This window comes from Vulpes vulpes, chromosome 6, assembly GCF_048418805.1.
Source record: "Vulpes vulpes isolate BD-2025 chromosome 6, VulVul3, whole genome shotgun sequence".
NCBI lineage: Eukaryota > Metazoa > Chordata > Mammalia > Carnivora > Canidae > Vulpes > Vulpes vulpes.
The window spans coordinates 129631547-129652669 of record NC_132785.1 but is presented as its reverse complement, the minus strand read 5'-3'; the positions used below and the strand labels follow the sequence as shown (position 1 = coordinate 129652669).

At 56.4% G+C, this 21123-nt stretch overlaps 1 protein-coding gene and 1 long non-coding RNA gene across 3 annotated transcripts; one reads left to right on the top strand and one right to left on the bottom strand.

Annotated features, from left to right (window-relative positions):
* Positions 1-1343: 1343 nt before the first annotated feature.
* ATP5MJ (ATP synthase membrane subunit j) lies at positions 1344-6463 on the top strand. Of its 2 annotated transcripts, none has more exons than XM_072762400.1 (4): positions 1344-1476; positions 4618-4741; positions 5693-5716; positions 6282-6463. In XM_072762400.1, exons 2-4 carry the CDS (start codon positions 4618-4620, stop codon positions 6314-6316), a joined length of 183 nt encoding a protein of 60 aa, XP_072618501.1. In that variant the 5' UTR covers positions 1344-1476; the 3' UTR covers positions 6317-6463. The 2 variants fall into 2 exon arrangements, with proteins under 2 accessions (XP_072618501.1, XP_025868494.1); XM_026012709.2 differs by lacking the exon at positions 1344-1476 and adding an exon at positions 1749-1890.
* A 3226-nt stretch (positions 6464-9689) lies between these two features.
* Positions 9690-16397, bottom strand: LOC140599428 (uncharacterized). The gene is made up of 2 exons (XR_012002330.1): positions 16077-16397; positions 9690-10457 (listed from the first exon to the last, which is right to left on the bottom strand). It is a non-coding gene; the product is annotated as an uncharacterized lncRNA (long non-coding RNA).
* Positions 16398-21123: the final 4726 nt, after the last annotated feature.

Below are 21123 nucleotides of genomic sequence, written 5' to 3'. Positions count from 1 at the left end.
AAAAAAGAACATCTTACCATTGTTATGAAAATAGTTTTGATGCCAGGGGAACTTGGAAACCCCCAAACCACACTTTGAGAACCCCTACCATAAAATAGCAAGATTTTCAAGGTTGTGAGTGCAGCTTCGATTTGATTCTAAGCTTTTGTCCCTTGGAAGCAGGACTTCATGCTCATTGCTCTTCCTTCCTGGGTCCTCATCCCTCCATCTGAGCTCACTTTCCTTTGGCCTCAATAATGAATATTGAGGGCAGCCCAGGTGGCTCAGCGGTTCGGCGCCTGCCTTCAGACCAGGGTGTGATCCTGGAGTCCTGGGATCGAGTCCCACGTTGGGCTCTCTGCGTGGAGCCTGCTTCTCCCTCTACCTGTGTCTCTGTCTCTCATGAATAAATAAAAAAAAATTTTTTTAAATAATGAATATTGATTTTTTTCTTAATTCTGCATCTCCTGGTAATCATTCCCTCAGAAAATGTCTTTATTTCACCTTCTTTGTTGAAGACTAATTTCGGTATGCATAGAATTCTAGATTGGCACTTATGATTTTCTCATCTCTAGTTTTCTATGGTTTTTCAATGATGTTTCAAAGTGTTGATGTATTTTCACGTGTCTTCCTGGTGGATTTCTGTAAGGCTTCTTGAATCTTTGGTGTAACTTTTTCCCCATCCCTTTTGGAAAATTCTCCAGCCAGCCATTATCTCTCCTGATATTTCTGCTCCCACTCGCTCTCCTGTCCCTCTGCGGCTCCAATCACACCCAAGAGGGACTTTTCTGCTGGATCCTATCTCCTGTCCTCTGGTCGCTCTGTGCTGCTGAATGGCTTCCTAATGTAGCTTTCAATCCAGTACTGCTCCATCTGTCCAATCCACAGCTCAACCTACCCAAGTCCTCTGTGACTTCTTCAGATGGACCGAGTGGCTTTTTCGTTTCTTTTTTACAATTTCCAGCTTTCCACCGAAATCTTCAGTGTTGGTTACTTCCTTGCATAGAGTAAGCAGAGCTGTTTTCAGAGCCTGTGGCTGCTCAGCGCAGGGGCTGTCGACTGAAGCGACTATGCACAGGCCTCGCTGCATAAAAATGCTCAGAGCAAAAAAGTGAACACACGGAGAAAAAGCACGGAAGCCACCGAGGGCCGTGGGAGATGACCTCCCGGCCTTTACCACGGGCCGCAGAGACGGCGCCGTTTTCGGACTGACAGCGGCCCCCTGCTCCCGCGCGCTCTGCCCGAGGCCCGGGTTTCAGCAGGGGCGTGGGAGGTCACCCGGTGCAAGGCCCGCCCCGCGCGGCGCCGGCCTGCAGTTCCGGGGCGACCGCCGGGGGCGCTGTGGGGCGCAGGCTCGGCCGGGACGCGCTCGGCCTCGGGGCGCCGTCGCTCCTTCCGCCTTCCCGGCGGGCCCCGCGCGGCGCCTGCGCATCCCGTGACCTTTCCGAGTCGGTGGCGGTGGTGTCGCGGCGGCCTGAGCCGGGGGGTCGCGCCGAGGTGAGTGCGGGCGCGGCCGGCTGCTCGGCGGGGGCGCGGGGCGACAGGGCGCGGCCCCCGCTGACCTTGGGGTCCCGCCGCGGCTCCCGACCCCTGAAGGGAGGTCGCGGGAGGTCCCGCTCCGTCCTCGGCCCGACCTCCGCACCCGGTGGGGAGCGCGCCCCGGCCGCGCCAGGATGGGCGCCCAGCGCGGAGTGATGGAGGGAGCCCCGACCCCTGCACCCAGTGGGGGGCGCTCCCCGGCCCCGCCAGGATGGGCGCCCAGCGCGGAGTGATGGAGGGAGCCCCGACCCCTGCACCCAGTGGGGGGCGCTCCCCGGCCCCGCCAGGATGGGCGCCCAGCGCGGAGTGATGGAGGGAGCCCCGACCCCACCCAGGACCCCCGCACTCTGATGAGCCCCTGAGTGGCGTGTAGTACGTTCTCTTCTTTGTACCCCGCGTCTCCTTGCAGCGCGTGTCCCTGCAGGTTACCCCGGGCACAGGAGAAGGCCTCGGGGAGGGGACACGGGCCCACGACAGGATCAGAGGTGGCGCGTGCAGCTGTGTGGCACTCAGCCGGGGGAGTCCCAGTCAGGGCCTCAGCAGGTCACGGCCGGGGCAGTCTCCCCCCCGGAGCTGGGAACACATTCCTGCCCAGTCACTTCCGGGTCCAGGGAGGTAAGGGAAGCACTTGGTGCCCTGAACTCTTCCCACCTGGGGGTTCTGCAGGCCTCCTCCAGGGCTGTTTGGGTCCTCTCAGGCACCGCCTAAGGGCACGATTGTGGTTTTCTGGGATCTTCATAAAACGACAGAGCAGCCCAGTGCGAGGGCGGACCTCTCCACGAGGGGTTCCAGGAGGAGGGCACAACCACATCCGTCAGGATCACACTTGGGGTGGTGGGCAGGGCTGGCCAGCCCTTAGGACCGTGCCTCAGCCTGAATCAGCCCTCTTCTCGAAAGAGCTGGCAGCCAGTCGTTGGAGCAGGTTTTCCTAGTAAGGACTGGGAGCAGGGTGAGTCCTAGCCCCAGCTGTGTGACCTCCAGCAGCTGCCTCCCGGGAGCCACTTTGTAGGCGTTGGGCAGTGGTGCGGTAGCTAAGGGTGTAAGCACCGTGTGAAGGCCGTTAGACGTCGGTGACGTGCCAGAGGAAGAGCCGAATTCTCCACCGTGGCCTCCAAGGCCCTAAACCCCCGTGCCCCCTCCCTCCCATGGTCCAGTCCTGGCGTTTTACATAACAGCACTCAGCACAGGGCACCAGACCCTGTAGACTTGGTGCTCCTCTTCACCAGCACCCTTTTTGGGTGGGTGGTGCTCTGATCCCCGATTTACGGAGGAGGAAATCAGGTGTGTTGAGTTAGCGGGAAAGTGGTAGAGCCAGCATTTGACTCTGGGCCGCCACTGCGGCTTCCCTCTCATTCCCCTTCATCCCTGGCCCTACAAGTCTGTCCTGACTGGGGACTCGGCACATGCGCTGCACCTTTGAGGATGCTCCTCCCTGGTGTTCTGGCTCCTCAGGAGCCGCTTTCTCAGCCCCTGAGCAATGCCTGCTGCCTCGTCCGGGCTCAGTTCGTGTCTGCTGAGTAAGTGGTGACCATGCCGCAGCAAAGCGAAGACCAGTAAAATCCTGTGTAGCCCAAGTAGCGATGGAAGGAGCGGTAGGGGAGGCCCTGGTCAGGGTGGAGACGAACCCCCCAGTTGAAGCCAAAGTAGAGTTTTCAGGGAAAATGCAAAGTTCTTGGATCCGTTTTCCTGACAGTGGATTGAATGACTGTAGTTTAATAGACACCTGAGATGTTACACGGTGAAAAGGAAAATGAGTGCATCAAATTTTATAGTCTATAGTAAACTGTAATCAAAACCCTTACTTTGAGAAGCACCCGAGTGGCTCAGTCAGCTGAGCATGTGCCCGTCTATTCAGGTTGTGATCTTGGGGTCCTGGGACTGAGCCCTGCATCCTCAGTGGGGAGTCTGCTTATCTCTCTGCCCCCGCCCCTATGCTCTCATTCTCTTTCTCAAATAGATAAAATCTTTTAAGGGGGGGGGTTGGGGGGATCCCTGGGTGGTTCAGCGGTTTGGCGCCTGCCTTTGGCCCAGGGCGCGATCCTGGAGACCCGGGATCGAATCCCACATCGGGCTCCCGGTGCATGGAGCCTGCTTCTCCCTCTGCCTGTGTCTCTGCCTCTCTGTCTCTCTCTCTCTCTGTGTGACTATCATAAATAAATTAATTAAAAAAGGGGGGTGGTTGGGCAGGAACACCTGGGTGACTCAGCTGTTGAGTATCCGCCTTCTGCTCAGGGCTTGATCCTGGGGTCCTGAGATCGAGTCCTACATCCAGCTCCTTGTAGAGAGCCTGCCTCTCTGCCTCTGCCCCTCTCTCTGTGTGTCTCATGAATAAATAAGACATGAATGAATGAATGAGGGGTCTTACTTTGAGCCAAAGAAAACTGTCAGTTCAGCATTTGATGCGCTGATCATTTTCTCAAATGATTAGGTAAATGTTTTTATTCATTAAATGAGTTATGTCATAATTGCAGCTCTTATGAAGTGACCTCGTCATCCTATACTGTGTGTGCTTAGATTTCGAGGCTGAGTGTGGGTCCCATGAGGACCCGTGTTCTTTTTCAACTCTGATTGCTGGCAGTTCTTTATTATTATTATTATTTATTGGAGTTCGATTTGCCAGCGTACCATATAACACCGAGGGCTCATCCTGTCCAGTGCCCATGTCAGTGCCCAATGCCAGCAGTTCTTAACATGGTGATGTAAACATACTAGTTTTTTTATATAAGAGTTTTAAAACATGATGTGATTTTGGGCATAGCGTTAGTGGGGAACAGCCATCAGAGAGAGGAACATTCGAGGACAGTGTGAGATGGCACAGGCTGGGCACTCTGCGGCCCCCAGGCATGAGGGGTGGCGGAGCGCCAGGATAGCCAAGGTTGGCAGCCTTGGCGGGGCGGGGCGGGGGGGGGGGGGGGAGGTGAGTGAGGCTTGGAGAGCTGCCGAGCAGGAGCCCCAGGTCGAGTAGGAATGGCTGAGGGAGAGTGGTGTCTGGAACAGTTGTAGGAAACAGGGTCAAATTTAAGAATATATGGGGAGCCTCTTACCAGTTAGCTTTACAACGATCGTCATGGTTATATCCGTTACTGTGTTCCTTTTCAGATGCTTCAAAACCTTGTTAAAAATGTTTGGGTCCCCATGAAGCCCTACTATACCCAAGCTTACCAGGAGATTTGGTTAGGAATGGGGTTGATGAGTCTCATCGTTTATAAAATCAGGAGTGCCGGTAAGTTTCTTTATGTGGATTCATTAGCAGTCAGGATGGAAATTATTTTCAAAAGGAGTCACAATCCATCTTGTAAAGGAATAAATGGTTCTTGCCCAGAAGTGAGCGTCAGAACGCTTTGTTAAAATGTGGGGAGTACATGTCAGCTGTAAGAGACATTTGGGGACAACTGGGAAAATTTGGACAAGGCCTTGATAACGGGATTCGGAGTTTGCTAGGTGTAACAGTGGTGTTTCAAATGCACAGGAGATGTCCTCCGTTTGAAGGGATGGAGGCGGAAATAGGGGTGGGGTGTTACTGTCCCTTTCCTACCATAGTGAACATTTGGACTGTTTTCATGATAGCAGTGGGGACAGGGTGACCCTAGGTTCTCAGTGGAACAGAGATGAAGCGTGATCATGTATTAATACCAGTTGGTTTAGAAAAGGAGAGAAGAGGGATCCCCGGGGGGGCTCAGCGGTTTAGCACCTCCTTCAGCCCAGGGCCTGATCCTGGAGACCCAGGATCGAGTCCCATGTCGGGCTCCCTGCATGGAGCCTGCTTCTCCCTCTGTCTGTGTCTCTGCCCCTCCCTCCCTCTCTCTCTCTCTCTCTCTCTCTCTCTCTCTCTGTATCTCATGAATAAATAAAAATAAAATCTTTAGGAAAAAAAAGAGGAGAGAATGGAGAAAACTTTAAACTGCGAGACTGGTGTCTGGGGAATGGTGGGGACTAAAAAGCCCTGCAGATTCTGAAGGGCTGTTCAACGGTCTGTAGAACGTCTTTGGTGGAAGTGGTAGCACGTCTTGGCTGGGAGACGCTGTAGAAACTCCTATTTTCTGAAAGCTCCTGTAACAGCTTTACTGAAGCTGTGAACTTTTCAGCCAAATGTTGATTTTTTCTGACAGTGGATGAACTAAACACATTTTTGAAAAGCATGGATACAACCAATCGTTCTCTCTTTTTATTTCAGATAAAAGAAGTAAAGCTTTGAAAGGTAAGATTTTTGCTTCTTCAAAGGGATGGGGGACAAAAGACACCATCCTACCTTCTCGGGACACGGTGTCCCATGGCTTATAAACGTATAGGGTGCGCTGGTGTATGAAGTTTGCTGTCCCTACCATAAAGACAGGCTGAAGTCCTTCTGACAATCCAAATGTTAAAAACCATTGCTCTCCCCCTGGGGCCAAGTAAAACTTCTGGGAATAAGGGGGAAGCACAGGTTAGCCGTGGAGGCCGGCTGCCGTGAAACACGTCTGCAAAGAAGACACCACATCGATTTATGTCCTAGTGTTGGACGTTTCTGCCCTGTGTTCTCTGAATGAGAGACTGGCTGGTGGGCTCTGGAGAGAAGACAGGCCCCTGCCCCTCCTTCCCTGTGCTTGCACGCGAGCGTCCAGGTTCATGAGGTGATCGCGCAAAACCCTTAAACGTGTCAGACGCTCCGTAGTATCGGGAATTGTCATTTACCATTTCTGACTTGTTAATGCTTACACGATAAGCTGTCTTCTGTGTTCTCCTTCCTTCCTCAATGATACCCGTATTATGCTTCTCTTTCAAAGCCTCGAGTCCTGCCCCTGCTCATGGCCATCATTAACCAGCTCGGGGAACACATGGGATGGAACGTCAGTCTGGCTGTAAATCTCCACTCGCTCAGTTAGCCAGGAACATGGAGCCCCAATATACATGTGTACATGTGTCGTGTCCGCTGCGGCGTGAATAAACTTATGTAACTGTGAGGTGACCCCTGGCTGCGCCCGTGTCCCTCTCTCGGCTCCCCCATGCACCCGTCATGCCCTGAGTAGATGTTGGGAACACAGCAGAGAGAACCCCAGGGAGCCATCCCGATCACTGTAGGGCTTGGGGGGTAGGTGTGGCCCCCCCTTCTGAGTCTCGTAAATACTCGATACGCCGATGGTTCTGCCACTAACCCTTGTGACCTCACTGAGCCTGGGTTCCCGCGTGCGGATGGCGGGGACCACAGGTGAGTTCTCCCCTAGAGTTACTGCGGAGATCAGTAGGGAAGGTGTGAAAAAGCATTAAACTGTAACACAGTTGGGCGCCCGGGTGACTCGGTTAAACAGCTGCCTTGGGCTCAGGTTCTGATCCCAGGGCTCTGGGATCAAGCCCGTGTCAGGCTTCCTACTCAGTGGGAAGCCTGCTTCTCTCTCTACACCACTTGTGCTCTCTCATGCTCACTCGTTCTCAAATAAATAAAATCTTAAAAAAAAAAAAAAAAAAAAACTGCAAAACACTAGAAATAAGGAATGAGATGCGGTGGGTGAAATGTATAAGCTCTAGAAGTTTCTATCAGGAAGTCACTGATAAGGCAAAGTACATGTTATTAAAAAAACTGAAATTTCTCCTGGTTTAGTTAAAATAAATACTGCCTGATTGTGGTCTCTATCTAAGGCAATTACCAAACCCCGTTGCACTTTTAAAGAAGATTCAAAAGCAGCAGGGGTGAAAGTGAGTCTAATTTCGAGATCTGGTGCTTTTCAGGTTAGCGGGGGTCTGGATGTGGAATAGAAACAGGGGCCCAGGTCCCCATCTCCAGCTGCCTTTCTCCTTTTTTTTTTTTTATTTATGATAGTCACACAGAGAGAGAGGCAGAGACACAGGAGGAAGGAGAAGCAGGCTCCATGCACCGGGAGCCCAACGTGGGATCCGATCCTGGGTCTCCAGGATCGCGCCCTGGGCCAAAGGCAGGCGCCAAACCGCTGTGCCACCCAGGGATCCCCCCTTTCTCTCCTTTTAAGGGCAAAGACCATCCTCTTTTTCAAGCATGTCCCCAGCATGTAATCAGGTCTGGCTACAGTCCGGGCCCCACAAATGCCTGCTGCTCACTGTGGGGTCTCTGAACTTGGTTTCTTGTTTTATATAAATGGGGATGAAGCCTGCCATCGGCCTCACTACCCAGCTCACAGCTGTTGGCTCAATGCAGTTGGTGTGGAGGTGTTACACGTCCCCAGTGGCGTTGGCGCTAGAGCCCAGGGCAGGGCAGGGCAGGGGACGGTGGGGGGAGACTGCAGACGTGGACTAGCGGGTCCCAGTGTCTCTGATTCTGTTGGTCTGGGAATCAGAGGGAAAGAGCCAGAGAACTTGTATTTCTTATCATTTGCCAGCACATGCTGATGCTTGGGGACCACATTTTGAAAAGCACTGATCCAAGGAACATCACCCACCGGACTGTCAGGCCCACTACCCCTGCTGCCTGTACTACACGTCTTAGCTCATGCGGTCCTCAGAGCTGAACTAGGTGGAGCTACAGTCCCACCATACAGAGAAGGAAACAGACCGAGAGGCCATGAGGAGGCAAAGGTCACCTAGCCAGGGCTGGGCCTGGGACCCCAGGAATCTGCACTTGCACGGAGGGAGAGAAGGGGCACCCGGGGAACCAGCCCTAGAAGCTGAAAAGGGCTGCAGTGCTGGCGCCAGGGGCACATCCCCCTTTACAACATGTGGGTTCCTTTAGTTATCTCGGTACGTAAATGTTTTTGCAAAAGATGCTCATGGCCATTGTGAACGAGTTGCGATACCTCTGCTTGTGCAGAGTGGGGTGAGGGACCGTGGGATTTCTTTTACGAAGAGCCTTCATTTCCTTCGTGATGAGACCTAGCAGATCCTCTGAAAGGAAGACCGGTCTGGGCGGGCTGCATGCCGCCTGCCGCAGCGGGCAGTTTGTGGTTAGTGATACGCGAAGGCAGGTTGGAGGATGTCAAAGATAAAACACCCCACCCCCAGAAACCTGCCAAGAATCAGCCATGCCTTTAAAAGGGAAGCAAAAGGATCTTCCTGCTAGGCCAGGTGGTTTCCTGCCCTGGAAGCCCTCAGTGAAGGCCGTGTGTTTTGTAGGGTAAAGAAGTAGCCTTTTGTTGCAAAGGCCAGAGCCCACTTACTGTTTGGACGCGGCAAGAAGCCCCTGGGACTTCCAGCTCCGGGAACCAGCAGGTGTCCTGAGGCGGCCGGCAGGTGGAGCCAGAGCCCGCCACCAGCCCACTGTCCCGCAGCTGCCTGCGGGGACCACGCCTGGCTGGGCGCCCCGGAGCGCACAGGGTGGGTGGTGCCCGGGTGGGGAGCGCGGGGCGGGGTGGGGGCAGTGCCCCAGCAGGAGGTGTGCTGCCCACACAGCGAGGGCCCCTCCACCTCAGCCATGGGAGGGAGCAGCCAGTTTCCAGAAGAAACAACAAGGAGGCTTTTTGTCCTCAAACCCACACATTCACCCCCATCCTGGCTTGGCGCACCGCCTTTCCTGGTGTGACCTTAAAGGCAGAGGGAAGCGAAGGCGGGTCTGGGCACCTGACGGCGCAACTTTAAGCACTGCGCTGGGGCCCCGAGTGTCCTCGTGCTGGGCCCTGTGCCTCCCAGGGACCCACGAGCCGCCGAACACCTCGGAGGACGTGGTTTCTGCTGCCCTCCGTGGGGTTGTGTCTCTAGAGCCAGCGGCTCCTAAGTACGAGTGCCCGGCCCCAGACTCCGCTTTGCACCCACTCAACCCGCACAACGCCCTGGGAGCTCATGCTGTCACCCTGCTTCACAGGTAAAGAAGCGAAGGTCTTGACAGGACATTAGCCCGCAGTAGCAGATAACTAGCTGGTTACCGGACAAGCTAATGAACCGGGAGAGCCAGGGTTCCGAATCAGACTTTCTGTTTCAGAACCGGGGTGTAGAGATGATCAGCCCAGAGACCCTTTCCTCCCCGCCTCCGGAGTCTAAAGAACAGACTTGTAAACAAGCACAATGTGGGGGGGGGGGGGGGGCGCCGCGCAGCAGTGGGTGTCGGTGAGCTGCAGGCCCAGCCCGTGGGGGGGGGGGGGCAGTGTGCGCCACAGCACCTGCTCAGCAGCCCTCTCCGGCTTAGACCCTTACGCAGACAAGCCTCGCCCAGAGGTACTCCCGGTACATGTGGGGAAATTCGAACACGGGCCGGATGCTAAGTGACATCAAAGAACTTTCACCAGGTGACTGTGCTAATTACAACACTGGCTTTGTGGTTATTGCAGAAACTGTGTTTGGTGCAGACAAGCAGATGCAGGGGAAAATATGTAGGGGTGACGTGGTATCTAGGATTTACCTTTAAATTCATGAGCAAAGGGGCGCCTGGGTGGTTCAGTCGGTTTAGCGTCTGCCTTCGGCTCAGGGCGCGATCCGAGGGTCCTGGGGTCCAGCTCCATGTTGGGTTCCCTGCTCAGCGGGGAGTCTGCTTCTCCCTCCCCCTCCTCATTCATTCTTTCTCTCCCTCTCCCTCTCTCTCTCTGACAAATAAATAAATAAAATCTTTAAAAATATATACATAAGCAAACATTAACCAGTCCAAATCAACTGGGGAGCGCGGGTACAGCTCAGAAGACATTGCCATGATGTGTTGAAGTTTGCCGCTGGCTGCGTGGGGGGAGTGTCAGGACACTGGTCTCTGCCTGTATACATGTTTGAGCTTCTCCCTGTAAATATGGTTTAAAAAAACACTTAAGCAGAAAACAAAAGCTGTGCAATCAAAGTTTGGTTGGTGGTACCGTATCTACTTGAGGAGCCGCCACGGGGCGGCCCCAGGAAATGGAGGGACACTCTGCAAACTTCTAGTTGCTTAAGTCAGGCAACGGCCGCCTCGTTACCACGCCACGGAAAGCTCTCCTCTAGCCAAGTCACCGATACAGCTAGAGTCAACGTTTACATTTGTCTCCTTCCAGGTCTGGGGTACGGAGGCTGCAAGGGCCTTGACCTCCGTCAAGGGCCAAAGTCTAAAAGAAAAGAAAAAAAAAAAAAGAAAAGAAATGTCAGAAAACACATGTCTTAATTAGCAAAAACTTATTTGCAAGTTAAAATTACAACTGAGAACTGAAATGGTCATGATTATAAATGTTCCTGTGCCGGTCAGCATGGTCTACTACTTTCTTCCTTCCAAATAACACATATTTGGTCTTGTCCTGCCATCTTTATGTTAAAAAAAAAAAAAAATTCTCCATAATGGAAAGGTGGAGCGCTGCGATTTGTAAAACTTAAATGCACGATGTCAGATGAATGCTATTTGGCTGAAAATAGAAATGCACGTACGTGTCATTTTAAGGGAAACAAGATAAATTCAAAGAGTCAAACAAATTTGAACATCTGATAGTCGGATGTCCTAGAAACCACCAAAAGAAAAGGGCAGGGTTTGAACAGCTCACAGCCACAGCAGGTAGGAGCCACTGCCATGGCATTAGGTCACTCCCCTGAGCTAGACTCACTGCACTGGGAGCTCCAAGGGCACTGGGGACAAGTCCGGGTACGTGGGTGGCAGGCAGCAGACCCACGTCCAACGGGGCCGATCTCACTCCAGCGCACAGAGCAAGCGGATTAGGCTGCGCAGGAAGACAGCAGTGTCAGGAGGGAGTTGGTCTCCAGTGCCCGCTGTGTCCATGACCCTGAGCAGTACCAGGCGTCCAAGGCGGTTCACCCAAGCCCCCCGATGCCTGTGTGACGCGGACAAGGGCTGCTCCCAACCCACAGAAGCAGGTGGCGCTGGCCTCTCCACCGGCCACCACAGGGCACCAAGGGTGAGGTGTGGTTAGCTGCCAGGCCTCAACATCTGGTGGCGTATATGCTGTGCCAGGGGCCGTGGACACCCACACGAGGTAGAAGACGCTGTCCCACCTCAGAAAAGAACTATAAAATAGGTCTAAATGTTGGGGTTGGAATGGAGAACTTGCTGGAAATCAGTAAAGAAAAAAGGGGAATACTGACTCTTTAAAAACTCCAGTAAATGTCAACTACGGCATGCAGTAGTTTTGTGGTTTCGTGCCTTGTCAAAAGTTTTTTCTGGGCAGCCCGGGTGGCTCAGCAGTTTAGCGCCGCCTTCAGCCCAGGGCGTGATCCTGGAGTCCCGGGATCGAGTCCCATGTCGGGCTCCCTGCATGGAGCCTGCTTCTCTCTCTGCCTGTGGCTCTGCCCCTCTCTCTCTCTCTCTCTCATAAATAAATAAAATATTTATAAAAAAATTTTTTTTCTATTCATTGCCATCTTCGGGGATCATTGTATTAAGAGTCTGGTCTTGTGACAATCCTTTCGAACCAGAAAAGCATGTGACAAAATGCCTTTACGTTACGGATACAGCTCAAGAAACAGTCTCGTGAACTTCCACCTGGCCCACATTTTAGTGATCTCCGGTCTGCCACGCACCTGCTGTGCTTCATGTCAGGAATCCTGCCTACTGAAAGCAAACCTGGATCTGCAACTGTGTGTATTAAAAGCAGATTTTGCAGGGCACCTGGGTCGGTGAAGCTCAGGTCATGATCTCGGGGATCCTGGGATGGAGCCCCCCATCAGGGCTCCCTGCTCAGCGGGGAGCCTGCTTCTCCCTCTCCCTCTGCCTGCTGCTCCCCCTGCTTGTGCTCTCTCTTGCTATCTCTGCCTCTCTCTCTAAAATAAATAAAATAATTTTTTTTAAATGCAGATTTCTGGAAATGCCTTACTAGCATACAGCTTGTGGCCTCCGAACCCAAGATCATTCTGCTGAGCTGGATTCAGATCCCAACGGGTGCTACCATTTATCACTTGTGTGTGTGTGTGTGTGTGTGTGTGTGTGTGTGTGGCCTCAAGCGAACTCCTTGACGTCTCTGGGTCTTGGCTTCCCTGTCTCCAGAGTGAAGTAATTGAATTAAATGGCCTCCAGAGTAGCTCTCAGCTCTATAATTCCGTAGCCAGTGGATCTGTAATGAACCTAAACCTCACGATCCAAAAAACAAAAACAAAACAAACAGGAAACCAAGCTGTGAAGCAAGTATAGGACCATGGACCCTAATAAAGTGCAGATTTCTGAGAAGGACCCCACTCCGTCTCCAGCTCCTTATGCCTGTGACCCCACGCAGGGCCGGGCGTTGGTAGCAGGCACTCCGATGTTTTGCTAAATGTAATGCCAGTTAAAAAGAGTTTCCTGGTTCTTGGTAAAACAGAATAAGGGCTGGTGGCTCTGGAAGAATGACAAGGACGTGGGGAATGGGGCTGTACAGCTGCGTCTCCCAGGGTGGGCTTGGGGGACGATGTCCCCACCCCGCTGCCCTGGGAACTGCGGCCTCTGTGGGGCACTGAGTGTCCCCAAGACAGCGAGAGAGGCTCCAAGTCCCGCAAGAAGGGAACAGGTTGAACCAGTGGCCCAAATGTGTGACGTTGAGGCACATTGTTCCTGGAACACACTCTGGGGGTGCTGGTTTCCACATCACCAGGTTCCTAAGTCTCCTCTCCCCACCCCTGGGGACTCTCCAGCTCTCCTGGACTCTCCAGCTCTTGCTGGGAGGCCGACCCTCGCTGAAGGCGGCTCCCTGGCCCACGCTCTCTCCGGAGCCCCGGAGAGAGCGTGGCCCCCTAGATGAGCTGGAGGGGCCCACCATGTGTTTCGCATGCGAGACCCCACCCACCTCCCCCAGCCCTCTCCACCCTCCGAGTAGGTGACAGAAGAATGTCTGGGATGATTTCCCTCCCCAATGAAGAGTCTGGGGAGGATCCAGACAGGGTGGCCCCTGTCGCTGCCCACCCAGAGCCGGAGCCGGTTCCGAGGACCGGCCCAGGAGCAGCCAAGAGCTCGTGTCCCAGCACATCTGGGGACCCCCGGACTGCCCAAGACGCAAGCTCAGGTCAGGAGACTCCGATGAACCCCCTCGGGCATTTGGGAGCCTGCCCCCCTCCACCTCCGGGTCTCTCCTGGCCCCCTCCCCGGGACCCCCTCCCCGGGTCCCCCTCCCCGGCAGCTCCCACAGTCCGTCCTAGGACTCAGCCGCCTTTCAAAGCAGCGAGCGGGGAGCGCTCCCCTCCCGGCATCACCTCCCCGTTCACTCCAGCTCCCAAAACCTGCGGCACCCGAGGCTGGCGGGAGGCCCGCTGCCCTCCCCGAGCCACAAAGGGACCACTGTGGGGCCGGCCAGGTGCACAGAGGCGCGGCCTGTCGCTGGGCTCAGGTTCCCGCTGCGGCCACAATGGCTGGACCCAGGGCGGCACCACCGTTGAAAGCGCGGCCTTTCTCTCTTTTGAAAAGGGGCAGAGAGGAGCCTCGAGTCCACGTCTCCCATCCGGCCTGGAAACCGAGTGGCTTTTCCAGTGAAACCAGCACCCGTGGCCTTGCATGCACCCACCTCAGGAGGCTGAGTGGCTCCAAGGTCCACCCTGTGTGCCAAGGCCCCACCAGCCACTGAGCCTCTGCAACGTGGTCAATCGGGGCGGGGGTAGGGGGGCCGCATCACTGGATCCCCACCCCTCTGAGACCCCTGCCTCCAGGACGGCTCTCCCTGAGCCACGGCACCGCCTGGAGGTGTCCGCACCCCACCATCAGGAAGGCAGCCAGGGCTCTGCCCGCAGACCATGGGTCCCACCCCTGGGGCCCAAGCACCATAAGGCGGGTCTCTGGGGTGACAGGTGGTTCGCTTGTGCTCAAGGCCCAGTTCCCTTCTGCAAGGTGCATGTTTGTGAATTAAGTCCTGAGGTGTCTTCAGGCAGAGCAGCGGTTCTCAAAGTGGGGTCCTGGGGCCGCAGCAGCATCTGGGACCCGGTCACAAATGCCAGGTCTCAGGACTCGCTGCCTCAGACACTCTGGTGGCGCCCGTGACCTAGGCTTTGAAGAGCCCTCCGGGAGATGCTGATCGCGTTCAGGTTCAAGACCCACTGACCTGGAGGATCCTGCCTTTAGAGGGAGCCTGGAGCAGAGTCTTCTGCAAAGGGGTTAGGCACCTGCAGTACTGCTGTCAGTGAGGCAGTCGTGGATCGATGGCCCTAACACGGGGCACCGTCCTTTAGAGACAAGCCCCCTCAGGCCAGGCATCTAGATGTCACCAGGAAGCCAGGCCACAGAGCAGGGCTACCTGCCAGAAAGCTTGCCTCCCTCGCCTTCTCCTGCCCACCTGCCCACCCAGCCCCTGATTATGGCCGGGAGCATCCATGGAGCCCATCCCCCAGCACCTGGGGGCCTCAGCTGAGCTGCTCGCCTGAGGCTCCATTTCTGGTGTACCTGGACGGGGGAGGCCTCGGGCCCTGGGTCATCTCCCTTCCTGCCCCTCTTGTGTCCAGCCAGTGGCCTGGGCTTGTCCCCTGCCTTCCCCCCACCCCGAACTAAACATTGAGACGGGCACCTGAGGTCCTGCCTTCCTGCCTGTTGTTCCCCACCCACCCACCCCCACCCCGTCTCCAGGAGATGGACTCTCTTCCCATCCCGTTTGTGGTCAAATCCATATGTTAACAAAGATGGTGCTAGCATCACTCCAGACCAGAACACCCCGGGTGCCCCTCCCGCCTGAGCTGCCCCGGCACTCACCAGATGCCTCCCACAGTCTTCTCTCTACCCTTCCCCACCTGTCCACCCACCCAGCAGTCAGGTCCTGGCAGCCCAGCATGTGAGCCGATGAGAGCTGACCTGTGTTTACTAGAAAGTAGACATTTGGGCAGCCTGGGTGGCTTCAGTGGTTTAGCTCCTGCTTTCAGCCCAGGGCATGATCCTGGAGACCCAGGATCGAGTCCCACATCAGGCTCCCTGCATGGAGCCTGCTTCTCCCTCTGCCTGTGTCTCTGCTTCTCTCTCTGTGTCTCTCATAAATAAATAAATAAAATCTTAAAAAAAAAATAAAAAAGGAATGCCTGGGTGGCTCAGCGGTTGGGCATCTGCCTTCGGCCCAGGGTGTGATCCTGGGGTCCAGGGATCGAGTCCCACATCGGGCTCCCTGCGTGGAGCCTGCTTCTCCCTCGGCCTGTGTCTCTGCCTCTCTCTCTCTCTCTTTCTCTCTGTGTCTTTCATGAATAAATAAATAAAATATTTTAAAAAAAGAGAGTGGACATTTGACCAATACTAGCCTGTAAACCGAGGCAGGCAGAAGGAGAGAGGACTCCAGTATCCACAAACGTCCATCCTGGGGTGTTCTCCCTTGGTTTGCCCTTGCATGTTGGCCCAGGCAGGCCAGAGGATCCTCGGGGAGCCCAAAGAAGACCGTGGGGCCCCTGGGCCTCCTGGAACCCAGAGCTGTGTCTCCGAGGTCAAAGCTGTCTGCATCCCTCCAGGCCTTGGGCCTGACACTGTCCCAGTCCTCTCCCTCCTCCTGGTCTGGGCCCTGATGACAACAGCTGAACGCCATGTGGGGCCTGGTGGGCAGAGCCTCTCCTCTTGCTGTGGTCCACACACCTGACAGGGAGGGCCAACAGGGACAGGCGACAGGCCCAGCTCATCTTTCTGTACCAGATTCTAGGTCACAGCCAGCAGGGACCACGGGGCCGGTTTTCCTTCGCAATGGTTCTGACCCTCATCTCTCCCTCCATCACTGAAACCCTGTCTGCATTTTCAGATTTTGGTTTGTAAAGCCCCCAAGTTAGTGAAGTTGTACCCACGCTTTAAGGAAAGGTTAGTTCACCTGGTATGTCACCCAGCCACGCTGGCCTGGAAGCTGAGCTTTCGGGGCAGCTGGTCCGGGTGTGCGCTGGGGTCCCAGGACCCCAACTCTGCCCCTGTTCTCTCAAAGCGGAGCCGAACAGACGGGCCTCTCAGCTCCCCGCCCAGACGGTCAGGGCGCTGCTGCCCAGCGTGTCTGCTGCTCCCTCGGGAAGGCCGGGCGCCCCCAGGACGCGGGGTTCCCAGGGTGAGCTCGGGGCGCAGGAGGCAGCCACGCCCAGCGTTGCCTTGACCACCAGGGGCTGGTTAACAAACACCTCAGCTGGTGGTGGGAGCGCCTTTCTTCCAGGAAATGAGTTCAGGGCAGCTTGGTGGCCCGGATCAGGTGGCCTGTTAAAGAGTAACTTACACCCCGTATTACATCGAGTCCCGGGAGTAAATAACCAGGGGAGGCGTTTAACAGGTGAACAAAGCGTCCCTTGTGGGCCGGCTCCGCGCCGGGCTCTCCCCTGGGAGGACCTGGCTGGTGCTCTGGGGCCTCCTGGGAACGCGCAGCCCCCTGGGTGACCGCTTAGCCACTTCCCTGGGCGCGTGCCTACTGCTCGGGTCTGTGCGGCCCGCGGGAGCCTGCTGCTGCCCGGCGTCAGCACCGTCCAGGCGGCCCGAGGGAGGGCCCCGGCCGCGCCCCGGACCCCTGGCTCAGCGAGCACTGGGACCCGTCTCCACGCGTGGCTTCCCTGTCTGCAAGTGAAGGTGGCAGCACCTGTCTGCACCCCTGCGGGTATCACCACGTCTCCCAGATCCTCCTGGGGGCCACGTCCCCACTGCACCTGCACACCTCCAGGGATCTTTGCAAAAATACACGTTTTCTGGGCCCCAGCCTAGCTGACTCGGTTACATTCCTGGGGGTGAGTCTGGGACTGGTACTTTAGGGGGAAAAGGGCAGTTGATTCACCTGCCGTGACCTGGCAGGTGTCCCCAGGCTTGGGGAGGTTGGGTGACTTCTAGGCAGAAGGGTTGATTCAAAACAATACAGGGAGAAGGGATCTGGAGAGACTGTAAATCAACAAGCTGGGCGTGAGGTGATCATCGATATGGGGTCAGGGAGGCCGATTAGGAATCCTGTCTGCGGGCAGCCCGGGTGGCTCGGCGGTTGAGCATCACCTTGGGCCCAGGGCATGATCCTGGGGTCCCAGGACCGAGTCCCACATCCGGCTCCCTGCGTGGAGGCTGCTTCTCCCTCTGCCTATGTCTCTGCCTCTCTCTCTCTCTCTCTCTCTCTCTCGCTCTTTGTGTGTGTGTGTGTGTGTGTCATGAATAAATAAATAAAATCTTTAAAAAAAAAAAAAAAGAAATCCTGTCTGCCTCGGTGAAAAGTTTGACATGTAAGATACGACATTTGTCAAAACGAAAGTTCCCCAAGTGCTCCCCAAGAGGTTCTGCTCCACGGCCGGGTCAAGACCCACAAAATGAGCCCGCAGGATGTGTCGGGGCTGGAGCCGCCAGCCCCCAAGGCCGGGGCGCCAGCAGCCCGCAGCCGCCACCACCCCAACCCTTTGAACCCAGAGTCCAGTGTGACCCGGTAGGCGCGGGAGGCAGGGCAGCCCAGACACCTGGAGGGCCAGAGGCAGCTCCGGGCCACACAGCCAGCAGAGCGCGAGGGCCTGGGGGCCCCAGCACCCGCAGATCGGAGGCCAGGACGCCGCACACCCCCATGGCAGGCGAGACACCGCCGGCAGCTGGGCCCTCAGCTGCACAGTGTGCTCAGGTGGGGCGCGGCCCTGCAGAAACCAGGCCGAGGACACCGTGCGGGCGCTGGCTCGGGAAACACACCCCGGCTGCACCCCGAGAGTCTCCCCCGCCCACCGCACCCTTCGGGATTCCCCATCCCCTTTCAGCCAAATCCCCGGGAGGTGGGTCAGCCGAGGCAGGCCCGTGACCTGGCAGGTGTCCCCAGGCTTGGGGAGGTTGGGTGACTTCCAGGCAGCCCGTGGGCAGGCCAGCGGTGAATCAGAAGGAAAGGGCGCCTGAGAACCAGGAGGCCACTTCCTCAAGCTTCTCCTCCTCCTCAGGAAGTCCGCCCTAATTAGCACCTCGGCTGGCCGGGCCTGCATGGGCAACACAGCCTCGGCCCACCGGGGGGCCCGGCCTTTCCTGGCATGTGCCCTACCCTGACCCAAGCCCTGGGGGACGGGTGCCCCGTAGAGGCCACCCAGGGCCGGGGGCCATGTGAGAACTGACACTATCCCGTGGGGGATGCGGGCAGCAGGACCCCGCTCTGCGCTGGGGACCACCTGGCACAGAAGAGGGCAGGGCCCATGGGGTCATCTCTGGCCCTGAGAGTCTAGGCCTTGGAGGCCCCAGGGAATCCGCGCCGGTGTAACCCCTCAGCATCACGCCTCAATTACAGCCACAATTGCCGAGCTTTCCTCCGTCTGGCATCTGGGCTCTGGCCTGTCCCCCACTCCCGGCTCCTGCCCCCCATTATCTGCCACTCCGTTCTTTTTGCCTCACACTGGGCCCCGGTCATGCATGTCCCCTCCGTCCCCAGTAAACCCTGACCATCACGCCACTGGGTTGTAACACCGGGCAAGTCAGACAAGTTCTCTGAGCCTCGACTTCCTCATCCATAAAATGGGTGCGTGAGGGTTGCCATGTGGCCAGCCGCTGCAGCTCTGGGCCCTGCGAGGAGGTGGCAGGTCACAGGGCAGCCTCCACCCACTGACAGGGCACACCTCCAAGATGTACTTTGCCCCAGGAAAAAGGCAGTTTACGGGGTGATAAGTAAAGCATGACACCATTTGATTCACACACACACACACACACACACACACAGGCACGAAACTCAAATGACGCATTTATACAGACACATGCTCCTGTGGAAGTAACAAGGAAAAAGTCTGACCAACTGTGCGCCCAAACCAAACAGCCAGGATGCCAGGGACAGGATCAAGGGGCTTCACCGGGAGGGACTTGGATTTCACTGATTTTAATTTTTATGAAATCTTCGAGAATTACAATCTGATTTCTTTTTCTTTTTTTAAAGATTTTATTTGTTTGTTCGTGAGTGACACAGAGAGAAAGAGAGGCAGAGACCCAGACAGAGGGAGAAGCGGGCTCCATGCAGGGAGCCCGACGTGGGACTCGATCCCAGGACCCCAGGATCACGCCCCTGGCTGAAGGCGGCGCTAAACCACTGAGCCCCAGGGGCTGCCCTACAATCTGATTTCAAATAAATAAGACACACGTACACACGGAGAGGCACCCCTTCTGCAAGGCCCCACCCTCCTGCCCTGCTCCTCTCGAGTGTCAGGACCTCCGGCCCCCATCCAGGTCGTCTATTCACTCAATGAACACACCCCGCGACCGGCTCCCCGCCAGCCTCCGGTGCGCCTCTGGGGCAGGGGTGGTTCCGAGCTGGGCCTGGCTTCAGCCGCGTCTCCTAAGTGCTCGGAGGGTCCCAAAAATTCAGCAACGGTGTTTTCATGCCAAACACGCATGAATGGTTTCTCCAAAAGAGAAAATGTGTCAGACCAAGACTAATTAGCCAAACAGCAAAACACACAGCGAAACCAAAGGAAGCCAGCAAATTTGGTTCACCAGCAGCCACAAAGCAACAGAAAACAGGTAAGTCAGAGGTAAGTTTTTCAAGCACCTGCAACAGGCCTGTAAGGTGTCCTGACCAGAGTCTCTCCTAAGCGCCCCCTTTAGGCACCCGGGCTAGATCAGCGCCCACCAGAGTTCTGCACCCGGGCACCCCTCTTCAGAGCACCCAGACCCTCTCTGACGCACTTTTCCCAAGTTCTGCTTCCCACCCAGACCCCGGGCATCTCTAGACCTGCCAAGTGTGCCCCCAATCCACCCCACCCCTAGGCACAGTTGGCAAACGCCAAGACCTTCTCCATCGGGACACAAGCCCGGGGCCCCAGCTCACCCCAGGGGCTCTGGGGGAGGTTCCCCAGATCTGGTCACCTTCACCCAAAGGGGCACACCAAAACCTGGGAGAAATGTGTCAGGCCTGATGATATGCAGTCCCCTGGAGGGCACCAGGAAAAAGTTAGGTGCCTGGTGACCCCTGGGTTCCAGGAGCCCCTGCCCTCCAAAGACGGGCAGGAGCATCATTGCTGTAAGGTCAGGATGGGAGAGCAGGCACTGGGAGGTGGGGAAGGACCTGGAACGGCCCCATGAGAGGGCAGAGGAGGAAGCTGCCCGGGCAGCCAGGAGGGATCCCAGGGCTGGGGAAGTCACTTGGCAGACAGTAGGGCCCCAGGGCCCAGGCCAGGGCAGACGTGAGACCCAGAAATGGGTCCTGACCAGAAAAAGAACATGTAGGAACTTGACCCAGGTCCCAAGAATCCAGCAAGGGTGGGCTGGGCCCACTCTGTGCCAGAGGCTCCTGGAGTCCTGACGGACATTCGGGCACCTGAGAGTCCTCCTGACGGGCCTGGGGGAGCCGTGGCTTGCCAGCAGCCTCGGTGAGTATGGGAATAGGGAGAAAGAAAGCCCGTAGGGACTGCATGCACCCTGTGAGGCACTGCCATGTGCCAGGTTCTGTGCCAAGCACCCAGCTGGGTATTTCCTCAGGAGCCCAGCCAGGAAGGGGTGGCCTCTCCAGCTAGGCCAGGTGGGCCTCGCCCCGGGGTGGACATTCTTGCCCCTGTTTCACCCTGCCTCGGGATCATGGCCATCATTCACAGACCCAGGGACTCCATCACCTCTGTCAATCCTCACTGCAGCTCACAAGGTAGAGGGGTCATCATCTGTCCTTCCAGATGAGGAACCAAGGCTCAGAGAGGGTGAGGAAGCTGCCCAAGGGCACACAGCTAGTACTCAGCAGAACTGAGATCAAGACCGGGGCAGTCTGAAGGCAGACTCCCAGCTCTCAGCACCAGGCTGCACCACGCACCCCAAAGCAGTAGGGGACGGTTGGTCTCACCCTGGGGCTGACTGCAGACCCGGCTGGTCCCCTCCGACCTCCCAGCCGCCGGCCCCTGGGGCTGCTGCTGCCAGACAACACCAGGTTCAAATCACTCAGCTATGGAGTAACGTGAATTTCCTCTCGGCCTCGG

Coding starts and splice junctions, on each gene's coding strand:
- ATP5MJ (XM_072762400.1), top strand. CDS start 4,618: ATGCTTCAAAACCTTGTTAAAAATGTTTGGGTCCCCATGAAGCCCTAC. Junction 4,742..5,692: donor TTATAAAATCAGGAGTGCCG/GTAAGTTTCTTT, acceptor TTTTTATTTCAG/ATAAAAGAAGTAAAGCTTTG. Junction 5,717..6,281: donor AAGAAGTAAAGCTTTGAAAG/GTAAGATTTTTG, acceptor TCTCTTTCAAAG/CCTCGAGTCCTGCCCCTGCT.